This window comes from Hypanus sabinus, chromosome 12, assembly GCF_030144855.1.
Source record: "Hypanus sabinus isolate sHypSab1 chromosome 12, sHypSab1.hap1, whole genome shotgun sequence".
In the NCBI taxonomy this organism is placed as follows: Eukaryota; Metazoa; Chordata; class Chondrichthyes; order Myliobatiformes; family Dasyatidae; genus Hypanus; species Hypanus sabinus.
Genome location: NC_082717.1, coordinates 51,303,195 through 51,326,064, shown reverse-complemented (window position 1 = coordinate 51,326,064; position 22,870 = coordinate 51,303,195). Strand labels below are relative to the sequence as shown.

Sequence of the window (22,870 nt, the reverse complement as noted above, 5' to 3'; positions counted from 1 at the left end):
CATTCAACTTCCCTTTAACAAACCTATTCAAATATGCTTTCATTCACAATAACAGTCTATAACTAGCTTAACTATAGCACAGATTCAGTCTTTTGGGTGGCTTTCTGTTTCTTTCAGTATAATGCCTTTGGACCTGTGCAGTGGCATTAGGTTTGGTAGGTGTCTTGTGAAAGGTAACTTCCTCTGTTGCAGGTGTCACTTTGCTGTTAGTGATATGATTATTAGCAAGAGATAAGTCCAGTGGTTGCAATGTGCCCATCTTGTTGGATGTATTTGACTCAGATGTGTTCTTCAGCTGAATATCCAATATCTGGTCCATGTGACGTCTCCATGTATGATCTCCAACATCCACTGTGTACATCAATGGTCCTTTTCTTGTAGCTATCCTACTGGGTGTCCACTTGACTTTTTGGTAATCACACACAGGAACTTCCTCTCCAATCTTGAAGCTCCTTGCTGATTCACTTGGCAACTGGCTGAACTATTATTCTGCATTTCCCTCCATAGATCTGGTTTCAGGAGGTGTATCTGTGGTCTCAGATTCCTGCTCACAGGCCTGTATCTCTTTCACCAATCAACTTCCCAGCTCTTTACCCTTCCCGCTTCTGGTTTCACCTATCACTTTGTGTTTTTCCTTCCCCTCTCCTACCTTTTAACTCTTTTTTTTCTCCTGCTGAAGGGTCTTGGCCCAAAACATTGACTGTACACTTTTCCATAGATGCTACCTGGCTTGCTGAGTTCCTCCCACATTTTGTGTGTGTTTTTTTTTATTTCCAGCATCTGCAGATTTTCTCTCGTGTGAGCATTGCAGATGTTTGATTTCTCCCATGAACAGAGTTCTGATGTACAAAATGGAAGTTGTACACCTTGTGCTGTAGAGAAACTTCCTTCTTGTCCATAGTTTCACTAGATTTCTTGATGGTTTGGATAACCTTTTGGCTAAACCATTCATTGCCGGTTGGTGAGGAGCTGACTTGAAATGTCTGATGTAATTTTTCTGCATGAACAGTCAGAATACTTTTGACGTGTATTGTGGTCTGTTGACACAATTTGCTTAGTTAAGTTGTTTCTGGCAAAGATAGTCCTCAGAACGGAAACGGTCTTTTCTGAGGTGGTTGATTTCATTGGTATGACCTCCAGCCACTTCAAATGAGCATCCACAGCAATCAGAAACGTGGAGTTCATGAATGGCCCAGCAAAGTGAATATGTACTCTTTGCCATGGTGAAGCTAGTCACTCCCACGGGTGTAACAGTGCCTGTGGGAATGCATTTTGAACTTTGTGGCATCCCAAACAGCTTTCATTCAAGCCTACAATCTATATATTTCTGGCCACTTCACGTAGATTCTTCATCTTGATTGCACCCAGATGTCCTTCTTCAGATTTATGAACACCCTAGTGCACAGTTTAGAGGGAACCAGAACATGAGAGCTGTACATCAGCATTCTTTGAAATACTGACAGTTGGTCTTGTCTCACTGAAAGCTCCGGAAACAGGATTACCATGAGCTGTCCATCTTTGCATGGTGATGTAGACCTTTGACAATATCAGGTCATCACCTGTTTCTCTTTGTATTTCAGAATTTGTTACCAGCAAATGTTCCGCCAATGCTTTGAGCAAAAGCCTCTGCTGGGTCACAAAATGAAGACTTTTCTTCAGTTGCCAACAAGGGAAGATGGGACAAGCCATCAGCATTGCTGTATCACTTCATGCCCTTGTGCTCCAAGTTATTAGAGTGAGCTCCTATGAAAAGAACCCAGTGTTGCAACTGGTTAGAGAACACCACCGGGATTCCCTTCCTGGGATTGAAAGTGGACACAAGGGTCTGGTGGTCTGTCGCTAAGGTAAAATTGTGTCCATAGATGTAATGGTGGAATTCTTTTATTCCCCATACTAGACTAAGGGCCTCTTGATCGATCTTTGCATAGTTGCATTCTGAACTCATCAATGCTCTTGAGGCAAGTACAATTAGACATTCAGATCCATCTTTCATAATGTGGAACAAAAGGGCACCAATGCCATAAGGGGATGCATTGCATGCCAGTCTGATGGACAGAGATGGGTTATAATGGGTGAGTAGTTCATCTGAGGTTGTTGGTTTCTTTGCTTCCTTCGATGTGCTTTCACACATCTCTGACCATTACCATTTTTCTCCTGTCTGCAATAGGTGCAGAACTGTAACAGCATTTGGGAGAAACCAGTGATAGTAGTTTACAAGGCCCACGTATGACCGGAGTTGTGATACATTTTCCGATTTGGGTGCCTGCAGCACTGCTTCAGTGTTCCCTGGTGACTTGTGTAAGCCCGGCTTGTCAATAACATGTCCTCAATATGAACTTTCATTCTTGAATAACTCAATTTTGTCTCTTTGCTCGCAGGCCACACTCACTCAGCCTGATGAGCACTTTACCAAGATTCTGGAGTTGCTTTTCATCACTCTTGCCTGTCACAATGATGCCATCAAAGTAACATTGTGTTCCTGGGATATCTTGGAGCATTTGTCCATTGGTCTTTACCAAGTTTCTGGAGCTGATGTGACACCAAAGACGAGATTATTGTACTGGAACAGTCTCTTGCGAATGTTGATTGTAAGGAACTTCCTGTTTGACTTCTCAATCTCTATTTGCAGATAGATTTGTGACAAGTCAATTTTTGAAAAACTCTCCCTGCCTGCCAAAGCTGCAAAAATGTCTTCTATTCATGGTAGCATATGCTGCACAGTAGACAAAACAGGGTTGATGCTCACTTTGAAGTTCCTGCATATATGAACAGCTCTAGCCTTCTGCTTCTTGATCACCGGAACAATGGTTGTTGCCCAATCACTCTACTCAACATTGGAGAGAATTCCAGATGCCTCCAATCTCTGTAGTTGAGCATCCACTGTAGGATATAGTGTGTAAGGTACCAGACATGCTGTATGGAATCTTTGTGGAGCTGTTTCATCCAGTTCATTTCTGACCTTCATGGCTTTGAGTATACAAATCTCCTTCTCAAACACCTTCTCATTAGCACTAAAAAGCTCTGGTTAGTGCTACCATTTGGGCTGTCAATAACACATTTGGAGCTTTGAGTGCCAGTCTACTTGGGTTTCTCTGCCCATTCATGTCCAAATACTGCTGGCCCTTCACTTCTCAAACAGCAAAGCTCTCACTGCTGTGTTTTGCATCCATACATCACATTTATTTTCAGCTTGCCTTTGGGAGACACTTATTCACTATTGTAGGTCTTTAACATCACCAAGGTTTTTTTTTATGGTAGTTTAGAAAATAGTCTTTTGTAGTCAGCCTCTGATATTTTGACCAAGCTGACCCTGTGTCCAGCTTCGTTTTCAGTTTTACACCAGACACATCTTTTGTGATCCATATGACTACGTGATCTGCTTCAATAATGCTATTCAGTGCTAGACATGACAGCTCACCTTTGTCAGATCCTGTGTTGTCTGATTCAGTTGCACATTGAGTTATTTTATGCATTTTTATTTGGTTTTGTGTTTGAAAGTCGACACTTGCGTGACTTTTCTCTTTGGTCTGATTTGCACATTCTCTCTATGTGACACTTTCTGCAGAAGTTTTCTTTGAACCAACAGTCATTTGCATCATGGGAAAATCACATCAGTAACATTTTTTTGGATTATTGCACGATTGAGGAACATTTTTTGCATTTCATGTTCTAAACTATTTTTATGTAGTTCTGCTGCATCCTTTGTTGTAGACTCTAATGATATTGTAGTGGTTAATGCCCATTGTAAGGTTTGATATCTTTCTGACAGTAGCCTCTGTTGACTGCATTGACAATGCATGCCATGTATAACCCTATCCATCAATGCATCAGAAAGTCCAATCACAGTATTAGCAAAACACAAAGTATACTGCAGATGCCATGGTCAAATCAAGACGTACAAACAAGCTGGATGAACTCAGCAGGTCGGGAAAGGAGCAGTCAACATTGTGGGTTGAGACCCTTCGTCAGTATTGGGAAAGTTTGCAGAGTTCTGCAATGTATTCAGCAATGCTTTCATCCTTTGATTCCTTTTGTAAAATCTGAAACTCTCAGTTATTACCAGCAGTTTAGGATGCAAATGATTTTGTAAGATTGTAAAAATGTCCTTGCACATCTTGCTTACTGGCTTTTCTGGAGTTACTAAGTTGCATAAAAGCCTATACATTTTAGCAGACATTTGGCTAAGAAGCATGGTGGCTTTCTTTTCCTCATCCATGTTGTTCGTGTTACAATACAGTTCAACTCTTTCAAAGTATTATTCTTAGTCCTCATTAGCACTATCAAAGTTGTTAAATTTCCCAACTAAGGCTGTCGTCATGCTATTTTCTTTAATTTCACTAGTTGTGCGTCTTTCTTTGTGTACTGTGCACTGTTAATCATGTGCCCCTTTGTTTGCATCCGGGACTCTATGCCTGCCTTTCCATACTGTTTAACTCTTTCCTCTCACTGCCTGTCATCTTGTAACTGTTGATGCAGTTGGTGGTGTCTGTCGTCATTGGTTCACACTCATTGCCAATTTGTTGTGTCTGTACAACTACATATCAATTAAATAAAGGCACATACAAGGGAGGTTGCTTTATAAGACATAGGCCAAATGGCTTAATTCTGCTCCTATCAAGTCTGCTGCACCATTTAATCATGGCTTGTGGCGGCTCATTTCCTAGCGTATGCGAACCGACTCACAATTAGATAGCCTACGGGGGTTTGCGAGCACAGAGCTTTGGAGCCTCTTCGCCATGGGGGGCCGGTTGACAGAGGCTTAAAAGTGAGGCTGAAGTTTTCGAATAAAGTTTTTCCTTCGACTGCAGTTACCGACTCCGTGTCGTAATTTTAGCGCTGCTTGTAGCACACCGCTACAATTGGTGACCCCGACGGTCCAAACGATTTTTGGACCAGAAATGACCGACGCCGCCTCTGTTCATGCGGTTTCGTTGAAACTGCCGGGTTTCTGGACACAGCGCCCGGACCTATGGTTCCAGCAAGCCGAAGCCCAATTCCACGTTCGCCGGATCACCTCAGAAGACACCCGCTACTACTACGTGGTGGGCTCCCTCGACCAGGACACAGCTGCCCAGGTCGCGGAGTTCGTACAGTCGCCCCCGGCAGACGGCAAGTACACGGAATTCAAAGCCCTGCTCCTCAGGACTTTCGGACTCTCACGGCGCGAGCGGGCTGCCCGTTTACTGCACCTGGATGGCTTGGGCGACAGACCTCCATCGGCTTTAATGAATGAGATGTTGTCTCTCGCCGACGGACACACACCCTGCCTCATGTTTGAGCAGGCATTCCTGGAGCAGCTGCCCGAGGACATACGCCTGCTGCTGTCTGACGCGGATTTCAGTGACCCCCGGAAGGTGGCAGCCCGGGCGGACTTGCTGTGGAACGCCAAAAAGGTGAGCGGGGCGTCCATCGCACAGATCTCCCAGCCACGCTCCCGGCAGCAAACCAGTCCAGGCCCGGCCGCAGAGCCCACTAACCCCCGGCCCAATGACCACTGGTGCTTCTACCACCAGCGGTGGGGCGCAGAAGCCCGCCGTTGCCGCCCGCCCTGCAAGTTCCCGGGAAACGCCAGGGCCAGCCGCCGCTGATGGCTACGGCGGCTGGCCATCGGGATAGCCTCCTGTATGTGTGGGATAGCAGGTCGGGACGCCGCTTTTTGGTCGATACTGGGGCTGAGGTCAGCGTTTTACCTCCGACGGGTTACGACACCCGCAGCAGGGCACCGGGTCCCCCCCTGAGGGCCGTGAATGGCAGCACAGTAAGGACCTATGGCACCCGTCAGGTGCAGCTACAGTTCGGCCCCAGCCAGTTCACGTGGGACTTCACACTGGCCGCCGTAACCCAACCGCTCCTGGGTGCGGATTTTTTGCGAGCTCACAGCCTGCTGGTTGACCTGCCCAGGAAGAGACTGGTACACGCCGAGACCTTTCAGACGTTCTCCCTGGGCGCGGCCCAGTTGCCAGCCCCTCACCTCGGCTCCATCACGCTGTCCGACAACAACTTCACCAGGGTCCTGGCGGAGTTCCCATCGGTTCTGGCACCGCAGTTCACAGCAGCCATGCCCAGGCACGGCGTACAGCACCACATCCCGACACAGGGACCACCCCTCCATGCCCGTGCTCGGCGGCTTCCCCCGGACAAGCTCCGACTGGCGAAGGAGGAGTTCCAGAGAATGGAGGAATTGGGGATCATCCGGCGGTCCGACAGCCCCTGGGCTTCCCCCCTGCACATGGTGCCCAAAGCGACGGGGGGCTGGAGACCGTGCGGCGACTACCGCAGGCTGAACGAGGCTACCACACCGGACCGCTACCCTGTGCCGCACATTCAGGACTTTGCGGCAAACCTGCACGGCGCCCGGATCTTCTCCAAGGTCGACCTTGTCCGAGGGTACCATCAAATCCCGATGCATCCTGACGACGTCCCCAAAACGGCTCTCATCACCCCGTTTGGCCTCTTCGAGTTCCTCCGCATGCCGTTCGGCCTGAAGAATGCCGCACAGACGTTCCAGCGGTTAATGGACGCGGTGGGACGGGACCTGGACTTCGCGTTCATCTATTTGGATGACATCCTCATAGCCAGCGGCAGTCGTCAGGAGCATCTGTCCCACCTCCGTCAACTCTGCGCCCGACTGAGTGAGTACGGTCTTACAATCAACCCTGCCAAATGCCAGTTCGGACTTGATACCATTGACTTCCTGGGCCACAGGATTACTAAAGACGGGGCAACCCCTCTGCCCGCTAAGGTAGATGCGGTCCGCCACTTCCCCCGACCCACCACGATCAAAGGCCTTCAGGAATTCGTAGGTATGGTCAATTTCTACCGCCGCTTCCTCCCTTCAGCTGCCCGGATCATGCGCCCCCTGTTCGCCCTGATGTCGGGTCCGAGCAAGAACATTACCTGGGACGAGGAGTCCGCCGCCGCTTTCGTTCAAACGAAGGAAGCTTTGGCTGACGCCGCAATGCTAGTACATCCCAGAATGGACACCCCTACCGCCCTCACAGTGGACGCATCAAACACGGCAGTCGGTGGGGTGCTGGAGCAACTCATCGCAGGTCGCTGGCAACCCCTGGCGTTTTTCAGCAAACACCTGCGGCCACCCGAGCTCAAGTACAGTGTTTTTGACCGGGAACTGTTGGCGCTCTACCTGGCAATCCGGCATTTCCGGTACTTCCTAGAAGGCCGGCCCTTCACCGCGTTCACGGACCACAAACCGCTTACCTTTGCGTTTACGAAAGCATCCGACCCCTGGTCATCCCGCCAGCAACGCCACCTGTCCTACATCTCTGAATACACAACGGATGTCCGGCACGTCTCGGGTAAGGACAATGTCGTGGCGGATGCGCTCTCTCGCCCTACCGTTCATGCCCTTTCCCAAGGGGTAGACTTTGAGGCACTGGCAGAGGCACAGCAGGTAGATGAGGAGATTCCGAGTTACAGGACTGCAGTCTCTGGTTTGCAGCTCCAGGACTTCCCCGTGGGCCCAGGTGAGAGGACCCTACTCTGTGACGTCGCCACCGGCCGGCCCCGTCCGGTCGTCCCCGCAGCCTGGCGGCGACGTGTTTTCGACTCCATTCATAACTTGGCGCATCCCTCCATCCGGACAACTGTCCGGATGGTTTCCAGCAGGTTCGTTTGGCACGGACTCCGCAAACAGGTCAGTGAATGGGCCAGAACGTGCATGCACTGCCAGACGGCCAAGGTGCAGCGGCACACCAAAGCCCCACCGCAGCAGTTCCATCCCGCCCACCGGCGTTTCGACCACATTCATGTGGATATCGTGGGCCCCCTGCCAGTGTCGCGCGGAGCGCGTTACCTCCTGACTATCGTGGACCGGTTCACAAGATGGCCAGAGGCGGTCCCGCTCACCGACACCACCTCCGAATCTTGCGCCCGAGCCCTGCTCGCCACCTGGATATCCCGCTTTGGTGTACCAGCCCACATTACCTCCGACAGAGGCGCCCAGTTCACCTCCAGCCTGTGGTCAGCTATGGCCAGCCTTTTGGGGACTCAGCTGCACCACACCACTGCCTACCACCCACAGTCGAACGGGCTAGTGGAGCGTTTCCACCGTCACCTGAAGTCGGCCCTCATGGCCCGCCTGCGAGGAGCCAACTGGGCGGACGAGCTTCCCTGGGTCCTACTCGGCATTCGCACAGCGCCCAAGGACGACCTGCACGCCTCGTCGGCCGAGTTGGTATACGGCGCGCCCCTGGCCGTCCCCGGGGAGTTCCTACCAGCCCCAAGGGGGCAAGAGGAAGCTCCCGCAGCAGTCCTGGGCAGACTTCGCGAGAAGCTCGGTAACCTGGCCCCCATACCCACTTCACAGCATGGGCGGCACCCGACCTGCGTACCCAAAGACCTACGGAACTGTAAGTTTGTGTTTGTATGAAGGGGCGGGCATCGGCCGCCGCTGCAGCGGCCATACGAGGGGCCGTTTACGGTGCTCCGGAACAACGGGTCCACGTTCGTGCTGGACGTTGGGGGGAAGGAGGAGGTTTTCACGGTGGACCGCCTCAAGCCGGCCCATGTGGACCTGGCGCAACCGGCCGAGTTTCCGGCGCCTCGGCGCAGAGGCCGACCTCCCAAGCAGGTTCTGGCCCAGGCTGTGGACATTGGGGGGTGTATCGCCGGTTCTGGGGGGGGGTTATGTGGCGGCTCATTTCCTAGCGTATGCGAACCGACTCACAATTAGATAGCCTACGGGGGTTTGCGAGCACAGAGCTTTGGAGCCTCTTCGCCATGGGGGGCCGGTTGACAGAGGCTTAAAAGTGAGGCTGAAGTTTTCGAATAAAGTTTTTCCTTCGACTGCAGTTACCGACTCCGTGTCGTAATTTTAGCGCTGCTTGTAGCACACCGCTACAGGCTGATCCTTTTTTTCTCCTCCTCAACCCCAATTCCTGGCCTTCACCCCGTAACCTTTATGCCATGTCCAATCAAGAACCTATCGATCTCTGCATTAAATACACCCAACATAGAAACATAGAAAATAGGTGCAGGAGTAGGCCATTCGGCTCTTTGAGCTTGCACCGCCATTCAATATGATCATGGCTGATCATCCAACTCAGAACCCTCTACCTGCCTTCTCTCCATACCCCTGATCCCTTTAGCTACAAGGGCCATATCTAACTCCCTCTTAAATATAGCCAATGAACTGGCCTCAACTGTTTCCTGTGGCAGAGAAATCCATAGATTCACCACTCTCTGTGTGAAGAAGTTGCTCCTCATCTCGGTCCTAAAAGGCTTCCCCTTTATCCTTAAACTGTGACCCCTCGTTCTGGACTCCCCCAGCATTGGGAACAATCTTCCTGCATTAGCCTGTCCAATCCCTTTAGAATTTTGTGCGTTTCAATAAGATCCCCCTTCAATCTTCTAAATTCCAGCAAGTATAAGCCCAGTCAATCCAGACTTTCTTCATATATAAGTCCTGCCATCCCAGGAATCAATCCAGTGAACCCTTGTACTCCCTCTATGGCAAGAATGTCTTTCATCAGATTAGAGGACCAAAACTGCACACAGTACTCCAGGTGTGGTCTCACCAAGGCCATGTACGACTTCAGTAGAACCTCCCTGCTCCTGTACTCGGATCCTCTTGCTATGAATGCCAACATACCGTTTGCCTTTTTCACCGCCTGCTGTACCTGCATGCCCACCTTCAATGACTGGTGTACAATGACACCCAGGTCTGGTTGCACCTCCCCTTTTCCTAATCGGCCACCATTCGAATAATAATCTGTTTTCCTGTTCTTGCCACCAAAGTGGATAGCCTCACATTTATCCACATTAAATTGCATTTACCATGAATTTGCCCACTTACCTAACCTATCCAAGTCACCCAGCATCCTCCTCACAGCTTACACTGCTGCCCAGCTTCTTGTCATCCGCAAACTTGGAGATGACTGGCCTCCACATCTGCATGTGGCCACAAATTCACCACCTTATGGCTAAAGAAGTTTCTCCACATCTGTTTTGTATGGACGCCCCTCTGTCCTAGACTCTCCCACCATGGGAAACATCCTTTTCACATCTACTCTGTCTAGGCCTTTCAGCATTTGGAAGGTTTCAATGAGATCCCCCCCATGCTTCTGAATTCCAGCAAGTAAAGACCCAGAGCCATCAAATGTTCCTCGTATGATAAACTTTTCATTTCTGGAATCATCCTTCTGAACCTCCTCTGGACCCTCTCCAATGCCAGTACATATTTTCTTAGAGGACAAGCCCAAAATTGTACACAATACTGAAGGTGAGGCCTCACCTGTGCCTTCTAAATCCTCAGTATCACACCCCTGCTCTTGTATTATAAACCTCTTGAAATGAATGCTAACATTGCATTTGCCTTCCTCACCACCGACTCAACCTGCAAGTTAACCTTTAGGTTATTCTGCACAAGGACTCCCAAGTCCCTTTGCATCTCAAATTTTTGGATTTTCTCCCCGTTTAGAAAATAGTCCACACATTTATTTCTACTACCAAAGTGCATGACCATGCATTTTCCAACTTCACATTTCATTTGCCACTTTATTGTTCATTCTCCTAATCTAAGTCCTTCTGCAACCTACCTGTTTTCTCAACACTACCTGCCCCTCCACCAATCTTCGTGGTATATAACTGGTGTATACACATTGCAGAGAAGGAGAGCTGATTAATGCATTGCATAGATAACAGGTCAATGCGCATAGGTAAGTTAGCAATTCATATGCAGTGCTAAGGGAAGTCATTGCTCCAAAAGAAATATTCATACATTACAGTTTTCTTGGACACGTGCGAAAGTATTGACTGGAACAATTTGATATTCTAAACTACATGCATTTGGAACAGACTAAGCAGGTACAGCTTTTTAAAAATGTAATGGGATTTTTTAGTAGGCAAAATAAAGACTCTGCACAGGGACACTTTATGCAGGAAAAGGTATGAAGAAAGTTAATATGAAAACAAAGAACTTTTTCATTCCATTAATGAACAAACAACAAAGCATTAATATTTGATCAATAGATAGTAAACTGTTAAATATTCTGTGGTGTTTATTTACCTAAAAAAAAAATGTCTTTGATAACATTACAAACAAGTGGACTTGTAAACCCAATCACATCACATAAACCCCTAATTAATAAGGGCCATGTGAATGATGTGTAGTACAAAATCAATTGTGACATACACTCTGGAATAAATAGCACAGAGTAGGTAGTGTAAGCTTTGATCTGCAGCTTCTGGAAAGATTATGTTCATAGAACATTGTTCAGGTGTTCAGCTCTATGGCTGCTTCTCCACACAGTTTCCTTAATTTTGGCTAGGGTTGAGACACTGCTTTTGTCAAACTACTTTGAACAAAATCTAAAGGTCCATATCCTGATTAAAGTGTACACACATCACATGTGAATGAAGAAATAAACAAATTGCTGCCTTCCCAAACTGCATGTGCTCACCAGAAAAAAAACTATGTGGGTCTCCCATCAATCTTTTCAAAGCTTACTCTTTCATGGCAGAAGTGGATGGATTGTTGGTTACCATGAGCAGGAGGGGAAAGTGAAGTTGAGAATGCTATTGGCTCAGCTGTGACCTTCTTGACTGGTGGAGCAGACATAAAGGATTGGTGATGTGACTCTTGCTTCACATGATCAACAGACATTCCTGTCCCCAGTTCACATGTTTGTAAGTCTGTATGTCATACTGTATATTGGTTAAAAGGATTGTACTTTATTATGCATATTAAAGATCAGTCCATTGTCATTGACAATTAATTAAGTCTTGCATAGTATCCAAGAAATACAATTAAACAAAGGGCAAACAGACTTTGTGAGAATTGTTGACAAAATATTTACAGTGCCTATAATAAGTATTCACCCCACTCCCCAGAAGTTTTCATGTTTTATTGCTTTACAACATTGAATCACAGTGGATTTAATTTGGCTTTTCTGACACTGATCAACAGAAAAAAAAAATTTCCTGTCAAAGTGAAGACAAATTTCTACAAATTTGTCTAAATTGATTACATGTACTAAACTCAAAATAATGACTTGCCCCCTTCAAATCAGTATTTAGTAGATGCATATTTAGCAGCAATTACAGCCTTGAATCTGTGTGGATATGTCTCTATCAGCTTTGTACATCTGGACACTGCAATGTTTCCCCATTCTTCTTTACAAAACTGCTCCAGCTCTGTCAGAGTGCATGGGAATCATGGGTTTTTCAAATCCAGCCTCAAATTCTCAATTTGTTTGAAGTCTGGAATCTGACTTGGCCATTCTAAGACATTACTTTGTTTTTAAGCCATTCCTGTGTAGCTTTATCTTTATGCTTGGGGTCATTGTCTTGCTGGATAACAAATCTTCTCTCAAGTCCTAGTTCTCTTGCAGACTGCATCAGGTTTTCCTCCAGGATTTGCCTGTATTTTGCTGCATTCATTTTACCCCTCTCCCTTCACAAACCTTCCAGGGCCTGCTGCAGTGAAGCAACCCCACACCATGAAGGAGCCTCCACCATGCTTCACAGTAGGGATGGTGTGTTTTGATGATGTGAGGTGCTTGGCTTACGGGGAACACTGCTTTTAGTCTGATGGCCAAAAAGCTCAATTTTGCTTTCATCAGAACATAAAACCTTCTTCCAGCTGACTTCAGAGTCATATACATGCCTTCTGGCAAACTCTAGCTAAGATTTCATATCAGGTTTTTTTTTCCCCAACAGTGGCTTTCTCTTTGCCACTCTCCCATAAAGCTGTGACTGGTGAAGCAACCAGGCAACAGTTGTTGTATGCGCAGTCTCTCCCATCTCAGCCACTGAAGCTTGTCATGGGCCTCTTGGTAGCCTCCCTCACAAGACCTCTTTTTGCACAGTCTGTTCTAGGCAGATTTACAGCTGTGCTATATTCTTTCCATTTCTTGACTGATTGACTTAACTCTAATTCCAAGGCATAATTAGTTGCTGTTATGGCATGACAAAACCAGCTAACACATCTCATTCCTGTATCCCTCCCCATCACCATCAGTCCATTTTAATTCTTCAGTCACCACAACTGTGCTACATTGCCCTGGGTAGAGCATAATAACTCGAAGGCCTCTCCAGTGGCTGAAAAGCAAGCCACCCCATAACTTGAGACCTGAGTTCATTGAATGCCATTTTTGGGAGAAAAAAAATCAAACAAACTTCAGTCGGTCATGAGAGCTTGTCTTCTGCACAATGGCTTCATCCTCTCTCTCCGAGTGGCTGCAAACAGGTGACACCATGGCCAGACCTAATCCTCACTATATCTGAGGACTAGGCCCCCTCCATCAGCCCTAGCTCACACCCTATAAATCAGCGAATCAAGGATCCAGTTGCAGAGGAAGGTGCAGTTGTGCAGGTTTTGCGGCTTGTTGATTCGTACTGAGGGCGTGATTGTGCTGAACACTGAGTTGTACCCAATACATAGCAGCCTGATGTTTGTTTTGCTGTTGTCCAGGTGATCCAAGGCCAAGTGAAAATCCAGTGTGATTGCATCTGCTGTAGACCGATTGTGGGGATAGGCAAAGTGCAGCAGATCCAGGTCCTTCCTTGGGCAGGAATTGATGCAGGCAATGACCAACTTCTCAAAGGACTTCATTGTAGTAGATGTGAGTCCAACAGGGCAATAGTTTGAGGCAACTCACCCAGCTTTTCTTCAATACTCCTACAATGGTTGCCCTTTTGAAGCATGTGGGAGCCTCTTACTGTAGCAGTGAGAGATTAAGGATGTCCTTGAACACTGCTGCTCTTCGGTTGGCACAGCTTTTCAATGCCCTACCAGGTACAATATCAGAGCCTGACGCCTTGCAAGGGTTTACCTTCTTGAAAAACTTCTGACATCTGTCTCCAAGACAGAGATCATGGAGTCACCAGATATGGCAGGGCTCTGCATAGGTGTAGTTTTATTCTCCCTTTCAAGACACACATGAAAGGCATTTAATTCACTTGGGAGTGAAGGATCACAGCCATGCATGATGATAGGTTTCACCTTGTAGGAAGTAATGGCCTGAAAACCCTGCCAGAGCTGATGTGTATCTAGTTCTGCCCCTATCTTCATTTACAATCATGTTTTAGCTCTTAAAGTAAACATTTGTACTGGTCTTGAATGGCAGAGATCTAGTCTTCAGCAGACTATGAAGCTCTTGATTCATCCATGGTTTTTGGTTTCGGTATGTTCTGTTTGTTTTCAAAGGCATACATTCATCCACACAGGTTTTGATGAAGTCAGTGACAACTGTGGCATATTCGAAGATGAATCCCTGAATGTTGTCCGGTCCACCAACTCAAAGCAGTCCTGAAAATGTTCCTCTGCTTCCCTTGACCAAAACACCTTGCTCACTGGTGCTTCCAGTCATTCATTGCTGCTTGTACACATGGTGTAGAAGTACAGCTAAGTGATTGGACTTTACAAAGTGTGGGCGTGAGACGGCAGGGTAAATGTTCTTGATTTATAACAGTGGTCTAGTGTGTTGGCTCCTCTAGTTTCACAGGTGATGTGATAGTGGTGATTGTTCAGAGACTTCTTCAAGCTGGCTTGTTGAAATCCACCACAATGATGCAAAAGGCATTAGGCTGCCCTGTTTTGTAATGGCTGATCAGTGCTCAGCTCCTCCAGAGCCTATCTGATTTTAGCCAGGTATGAGAGATAATGTAGGGACATTGTTAAAATTAGATGATTGTTACTTAATTCTGGGAAATCTTCTTTACACCTAGTTGAAATATTGATTTCATACACTACACACAATTTCAACAGATCAAATTGTATTTTGGTTATTTCTGAAGTGACATGATTAAGATAGAGTATTTGGAGAAATTTGAATTTTTTATGATGATTTAGCTCCAACTTTAGTATATTTAGGTTTATATTTTAAGTTATTTGACTCTAATTAGCCTTTAAAATTGTGTGTGAATGGGAAAGATCTTGGTTGATTGCAAGGGTTTTTACACGGTATGTATGCACTTTGAGGGAAGCAGATTCCTTTTGCTTTTTGACTGCATAGTGACAATAGTGTTGATTTTTCTATTCAATTCTACCTGTTTTATGGGATTAAAGTGGGCACTGCTGATTCAGAAATTGAGAGAAGATTTACTGTCAGATCTTTGATTTTACATTGTATACAATTCAACAATTGCAATTTTAGTATTTAAGTCCCTGCCTATTTGCTGGATACGTGCAAATGAGGTCTAAATGATTTCACATCATAAATGTTATTTTCAATCATTTCTACCTGGTTAGGGAAATTATATGTAATTATAAAAGCTGTTAAAAGATTCTAAAAATTAGCTCAGTCATTGCTACTTATTAGAAAAATTGTCAAAAGATTATAAAAATGCACAGCCATTTCAACTGATTTATGTTTAGGTCAGTTATTGGTGAAAAGAGAACTTGCTTAATCTAATCATTCCGATCTCTGCTGAGGTCATAGAGGGGGTGGAGTTACAGTTCTAATGGTCAGAGTTCAATCTGTGACCTTCATCCTCACCATTTTTATTTTTCTGGCTCTGAACATCAGAAGGGTCAAGGAGAGGAATGTAACTTCAATGACAAGTTCACAGTTCAATCTTTTTTTAAAATTTATTTATGGGATGTGGACGTCGCCAGCTAAACCAGCATTTATTTCCATCCATAGTTGCCCTTGAAAAGGTGGTGACGAGCTGCCTTCTTCAACCGCTGCAGTCCCTGAGGTGTAGGGACACCTACTGTGCTGTTGGGAAGGGAATTCCAATGACAATGAAGGAACGGCGATATGTTTCCAAGTCAGGATGATGAGTGACTTGGAGAGGGATTTCCAAGGGTGGTGTTCCCAGGTATCTGCTTTTCTCACCCTTCTAGATGGTAGTGGTTGTGATTCTGGAAGGTTCTACCTTGGAATTTTGGTATGTTGTTGCAGTGCATCTTGTAGATAGTACACACTGCTGTAACTTGTCGTCAATGATGGAGGGATTGGACGGTTGTGGAAGAGATGCCAGTCAAGTGGGCTGCCTTGTACCAGATGGTGTCAAGCTTCTTGTGCGTTGATGGAGCTGCCCTCACCCAGGCTAGTGCTAAGTATATCATTACACCCCTGACCTGAGCCTCGATGATGGTGGTCAGACTTTGCGGAGTCAAGAGGTGAGTTACACGCCACATGATTCCTAGCTTCTAACCTGCACTGGTAGCCACAGTATTTATATGACTAGACCTGTTTGGTTTTCTGTCAATGGTAGCCCACAGGTTGATAATAGGAGATTCAGCAGTGGTGATACAAGGAATGTCAAGAGACAATGGTTAGAGCCTCTCTTGTTGGAGATTGTTGTTGCTTTGTACTTGTGCGGCTTAAATGTTACTTGCCACTTGTCAGCCCAATCCTGGATGTTGTCCAGGTCCTGCTGCATTTGGGCATGAACTGCTTCACTATCTGAGGAGTCACAAATGATGCAAAGCACTGTGCAGTCATCTGTGAACATCCCCACTTCTGACCTAATGACAGAAGGAAGGTCATTGATGAAATGGCTGAAGATGCTTCGTCCTAGGACACTTCCCTGAGGAACACCTGCAGTGATGTCCTGAAAATGAGACACTTGACCTCCAACAACCACAACCATCTTAGTTAGTGTCAGGGTATGATTCCAACCAGCAGAGGGTTCTCCCCCCCCCCCCTCCCCAATTCCCATTGACTCCATTTTAGCTAGGGCACCTTGATGCCATACTTAGCCCTCAACATCAAGGCAGCATTGAACTATTACTTTCATCTCACCTCTGGTATTTACCTTTTTGGTTCATGTTTGGACGAAGGAGGTGATGAGATCAGGAGCTCAATGGCCTTGATGGTTCTAATTGAAGTTAGAGGCAGAACTAGATGCACACCAAATAGGTGAAACCTGTCATCATGCATGGTTGTGAATTAAATGCCTTTTTATGTACACTTGGAAAGAGAGAATAAAACTACACCTATGTGAATCCCTGCAACATTTAGTGACTCTGGGATCTCTATCTTGGAGGCTGATGTCAGAAGATTGTTAAGAGGATAAACTCTTGCAAGGCATCAGGCTCTGATATTGTACCCGGTGGGGCATGAAAACCTGTGCCAACCAAATGGCGGCAGTGTTCAAGGACATCTTTAGTCTCTCACCGCTGCGATTGGAGATTGCATCCACTGTTGACTGACTGTATGCTAATGAATGGATGATAAAGTACTATGAGTATTTGTATCCAAAGGTGGAAAGATTTGTCTAGTGTTAGGAACATGTGCCTGCACCATTGAGAAATACTAATGAGACTTATAGCAACGTTTTTAAATGACAGCAGGAAAGCTACCACAACATGTTGCGATGATGTTTTTGTGTGTTTGTGATGTATAGAAGACATCATTTATTTCAGTACTGATGTTCACAAAAAAACTATGAGTGGCAATATAATGTTATGAGTCCAAGGGCAATTTTCTTTCCTAGCTTCCAGCACTTATAAACAGTTTCACCTCAGGCATGTTAATCTTAGAAAGTTGGTATTTTCTTGATTAGTAAAATATTATGGGGAAAAGGCATGAGAATGGAGTTAATATGTCAGCTATGATGGCAAACGTACGCAACGCCGGAAGAACTCAGCAGATCAGGCAGCATCCGTGAGAAAAGAGTAGACAACATTTCGGGCTAAGGCCCTTCATCAGGAATGGGGGGGAAGAGAGGGCCGAAGCCCAGTAATAGAGATGGGGGAGGGGGTAGGGCCTAGAGGTGCCAGGTGGAAAACCAATCAGAGCAAAGATAAAGGGGGGAGGGGGAGGGGATAAGCATGAAAGAACTAGAGATAAAGAAGTTGAAAGGGGAGAGAGGCAGAGGGGGACCTGGGATAGGGGGAGGGGGAGGGGATAAACATGAAAGAACTGTAGAGATAAAGAAGTTGAAAGGGGAGAGAGGCAGAGGGGGACCTGGGATAGGGGGAGGGGGAGGGAACCTGCCCTGCTGAGTTCTTGCAGCGTTGTGTACGTATTCTTTGATCCACAGCATCTGCAGTTGTATTTTTGAGCTGTTACGAACCCCGTAACTGGGTTACTTACCAGCAAAGATAGAGACGTCTGTTGGAGTCTGGTGATACTATTTTTAATAGTATTTATTTGTAAAAATACACAAAAATAATATCAATGCAAATATACAGATAATATACGTCGTCAAATACTAAACCTAAAAGTGCGGGTATAATAATAATCAATAAGTAACAAGCTCTATCGTTGTCTAGGGGATAATGAATTGTCCGAGGGGAAATATAAAGTTTGCTGCAGTTCACACAAGCTGCTGTCGTTTGGTTGTCACTGTGTTGCAAATGTTGGAGAGAGAGAGAGCGAGAGAGAGTTTACCGCTATGGGTTTTGCCAACCTTCCTTTATGATTTCGATCTGTCAGGTGTCTCGTTGTCGTTGCCATTCAAGTGTGATCTCTCCTTTAGCTAAACCAGTCTTCCGTGATGAGCCCGCCACCCAGGCAAGGGAGGACACACACGAGCCCCCACCGGCTTTCGCTATAAAACGCTGTCACTGGATTTCTAGCATTTCTCCTGGTGCGTCTAAAGGGGTGTTCCCCAGACCCCTCTTTTATCCTCACTCACGGGGTCTCAGATGTCAATCAGGTTGGGATGATACAATCCCTCAACCAGACCGCTCTGGTTGACCCCTGAGGGGTTTCAATGAATAGAACAGTACTCAATACACGATTTCTTCTCCAAGAGACAATGGCAGTAATCAGTGGTTCCATTCCGCTTATGTCAGGAGACATTCCAAACCTTGTGTATTCTGCGTCTCTCTCTCTCTCTCTCTCTCTCTCTCTCTCATGATGTGTATCTCTCTCATTTCCTCGGTCTCAGAACCAAAATAATAGTGATCTTGTGATTCTCAAAAAGGAGGGGGTGACTTTGTACCCTTCAGCCCCTCAGAGTTGCTCCACCTTCGTAACAGAGCCATGATGGCATGGTGGAGCAGACCTGATGTGCTGAGTGGCTTAATTCTGCTTCTTTGTCTGATGGTCTTAAGAACCCTCCAGGGGAAGTTATAAAGAGGGGAATAAAGTAGAACATTTAAAAAGGCATTTGGATAAGCAGGAGAGAAAAAATAAAAAAAAAGGATATGGGTTTAAGAGCTGGTAACTGGGATTAGCATAGACAGGCTTCATGGGAGACTGGTGAGTTGCTTTGAAGGGCCTCTTCCTCTGCTGTAAAGCTGTATGACTCTGTGCTGCTGTCTAGGTTTGTACTGCAGTACTCCTCCAGATATCTGGAGCATCTGCTCCATTGGAAGTTCAAGCCTGATCATACCTTATCTCTCGTGTTATTCAGAAGTAGCAAAAATAATTTGGCTAAAGGAAAGGAGGAACTGGGGGTTTTCATCAGATGAGAGCTTCATGGCAGCTTTGGGGAAAAACTGACACAGTTGCTTTCCTCTTTGCATGATGTGTCTTCTCAGAATTTCTTATTCATGTTTTCACTACGGTTTCCTTCACTGTAGGGACATTTGGTCAACAAGTTTTGTAAAGTCTATTTGTTCTTTAAAAAAAAAAATCATACTTCCTGGTCTCTGCAGGAAGGTTAACTAATCATCAATGATAATGGACAGGTCTTTAGTCTGCACACTGCAGTGAAGTCCAACCTGTATTGAAAATGCCATAGACCAAAATGTACCCATGTTACACTAAAAAGTGCTATAGTAACTGAGGTATTGGGTAAAGAGGTGTGTGATCTTGTGCTGGACTGTAGGTGATGTGGCAACTAATGAAATAACTTGGTAAGCAACCCACCTACACAATATTCCTCATTCAACAGTTCTTGTCATGTGGATACCACTATGGTGAGGTGCAGCATAGAGTGACAAGTTCCTGATTCTGAATTGTGACATCTTTCCCAGATGCGTGACCGTTGAATCAGGACACCCACTGAATCCAAAGAGCTTAACTGGTTACAAATTCTCTTATTGCTATGAAATACCTTTCAGAACTCAGGTTTAACTCCCAACAAATGTGAAAAGTGAGCAATTAAGATAAAGACCAATATTTGTTTTTAAACTCAAATGATAGTGCATTAAATTTGGGAGTAATGTCGCATTGATTGTTTTTGGTGGTTATTCTGTGATTTCTTTAAATTGGTGAATATTTAAAGTAGTATTTGGGTTATAAATCTTCCTAAGTTGGCCTGCTCATGGACATTGGTTGCTTTTTAAATTGATACACTAGATCACCAAATGGAGATCCAGCACTTACTAAAATTTGTTCTTATTTTAATTTGAGGAAATAGCAGGGCTCATTTAATCTTCCTCAGAAAAACTAAGCAAAAGTAGAATTAACATATTTGCAGCAAATTTTTAAAGTCAAGTTCTGTGTCGTGTCCAGGGAATTTGTTTGTTAAGGAGCTTAATTGCAAACTGCTGAAAGGAATCATTGGGTTAAACAATTCAACTGGATGCAAAACCATGCTTGATGTTTTGAGTCAAAACCCTGCATTAGGACTGCCCTGATGCATGGTCTTGGTCAAAAGCATCAACCATCCTTTTGCATCCACAGATGCTGTTCGCCCCACTGATTTCTTCTGGAAGTTTGCTCTTTTACTCTAGATTCCGACTGCTTTCTCTTGCATTTTAATAAGTCAACTCATTGAGGCAATTTAGAATCTTTTGACTTTGAACACTGGCATTTTAGCATCTCTGGGTGAAACCTCCACCAGGGAACTTGTGCACACATACAAAAAAAACCAAAAGAAGCTCTTGAATATACTGTATGTATTTTGACTGGGAGCTGAAGAACCTTGAGAACTCTATTGATCTTCAAGAACAATATGGACTTTTGCTGCCCCAGATTTCCTCATTCCCTTGTAAAGGCAGCACTAGGCATACTTGTTGCAGGGGAATTGTCTCAATCACTTGGTGTTGCATTAATCCAGGACAGAAGATTTACCTCAAACACCTATTTGCGCAAAGTAATGTAAAAAGTACATGCCATTCTGGGTACTTGGAATAGACCAATTTTTACCATTACAACTAAACAAAGGGCAATATCCTTTCCAAGTCCAACTGAAAGGTAAAATTCATTGTTAATATAAGAACAATATAGAAAACAAAAAAACTCTTGTTGAATCAAGCTGATTTCCCCTTTTAGTTTCCTATGAAAGAATAATTGCTTTGTGGAGTATCTGATGGATTTATCATGAGTTATCTTGAATCACAGAGATCAACTAAAATCTTGTTAACTTAAGATATATGCATGTTATCTGCTCTGACATCCTTTCAATGTACTGATAAAGTAGCTAGCTAACATTCTGGTTACACTAAAGATTAATGTGAGTGATAATTGGAACAACAATTCAGTGACAAAAGTCACATAAATAAAAAAGCTTACAGAATGATTACCATCAGACCTAACAATGAGTGTTTATTGCCTGTTACCCAAAGTACAGTACTCAAATTAGAAGCTGGGAGATGCTCATCAAATTTAAAGTTTATCTATATTAATAAATCCAAAACCCTTTCCAAGATGCAAAAGATTTGTTCAAAAATTTTATAAAACTGCACATTCTTACACTTGACACTATCCCTATCCAAATTTTAAAATGTGCACCAACAGCATGATGGCAGAGAAAATCTTTTTAAATGTGTATACTTGTGGTGGGCTGTATGAAGTTCTATGGACAATGGTTCCATCACAAGCTACCATTCTCCTATCTTCTGATTGTCAGAATCATTTTGATGTTTCCGTTTTACACTGCACAATAAGGAAATGAGAAACAGTTTGAATTGAATTGACTTTATTTCTTACATTCTTCACATACAAGAGTAAATACCTTTACGTTACGTCTCTGTCTAAATGTGCAATTTATAGTAATTTATAATAAATAGAACAATCAATGTAACATGGAAATTCACTCAAATCTGAATGAGGTAATCACTCTGTTAGCCTTGTGGAAGAAGCTGCCCCGGATTACGCTGCGGTATTGTTTTCCAGATGGTAGTAGCTGGAATAGATTGTGATTGGGGTGACTCGGGTCCCCAATGATTCTTTGGGCCCTTTTTTCACACCAGTTTTTGTAAATGCCCTGAATCATCGGGAAGGTCATGACTACAGATGCGCTGGGATGTCCGCAAGTCTCTGCAGAGTCCTGTGATTAGAGGAGGTACGGTTCCCATACCAGGCAGTGATGCAGCCAGTCAGGATGCTCTCAATTGTGCCCCTGTAGAGATTTCTTAGGATTTAGGGGCCCATACCAAACTTCCTCAACCGTCTGAGGTGAAAGTGGCACTGTTGTGCTTTTCTCATGACATAGCCGGTGCATACAGATCACGTGAGGTCCTCAGTGATGTGGATGCTGAGGAACTTGAAGCTGTTTACCCTCTCAAACCCAAATCCATTGATGTCAATAGGTGTTACCCCGTCTTCATTCCCTTTCTAATCCACAACCAGCTCCTTTGTTTTTGCAACTTGAAGGAACGTTTGTTTTCTTGACACCGCTGTGTCAGAGAGATGACTTCTTCCCTGTAGGCCACCTCGTTATTGTTTGAGATTAGGCGTATCAATGTAGTGTCGTCAGAAAAATTTAATTAGCAGATTAGAGCTGTGGGTGGTGACACAGTCATGGGTATACAGGGAGTAAAGGAAGGGACTTGGTACACAGCCCTGAGGGCATCCTGTGTTGAGGGGTGGAGGTGAGGGAGCCTACTCTTACCACCTGCTGGGGATCTGACAGGAAGTCCAGGATCCAGCTGCACAAACAGGTTGAAAGCCGAGGTCTCTGAGCTTCCTGTCGAGCCTAGATGGATTTATGGTGTTGAATGCTGAACTGTAGTCCAAGAAAAGCATTCTCACATAAGCATCCTTCTTCTCCAGATGTGTAAGCACAGTATGTTGAGCAGTGGCTATTGCATCATCTATCGATCAGTTGCGTCAGTAGG

At 45.1% G+C, this 22,870-nt stretch overlaps 1 protein-coding gene across 12 annotated transcripts in view; it reads left to right on the top strand.

Annotated features, from left to right (window-relative positions):
• Positions 1-22,870, top strand: part of nrxn1a (neurexin 1a) — a 1,527,797-nt gene that overhangs the window by 275,104 nt on the left and 1,229,823 nt on the right. Inside the window, exon 5 of one of the 12 annotated variants that reach the window (XM_059985910.1) lies at positions 17,805-17,836. The exons of the other annotated variants lie outside the window; for them this stretch is intronic. Within the exon in view, the coding sequence (XP_059841893.1) occupies positions 17,805-17,836 (32 nt within the window). The remainder of the gene's footprint in view (positions 1-17,804; positions 17,837-22,870) is intronic. 12 annotated transcript variants of the gene reach the window in all.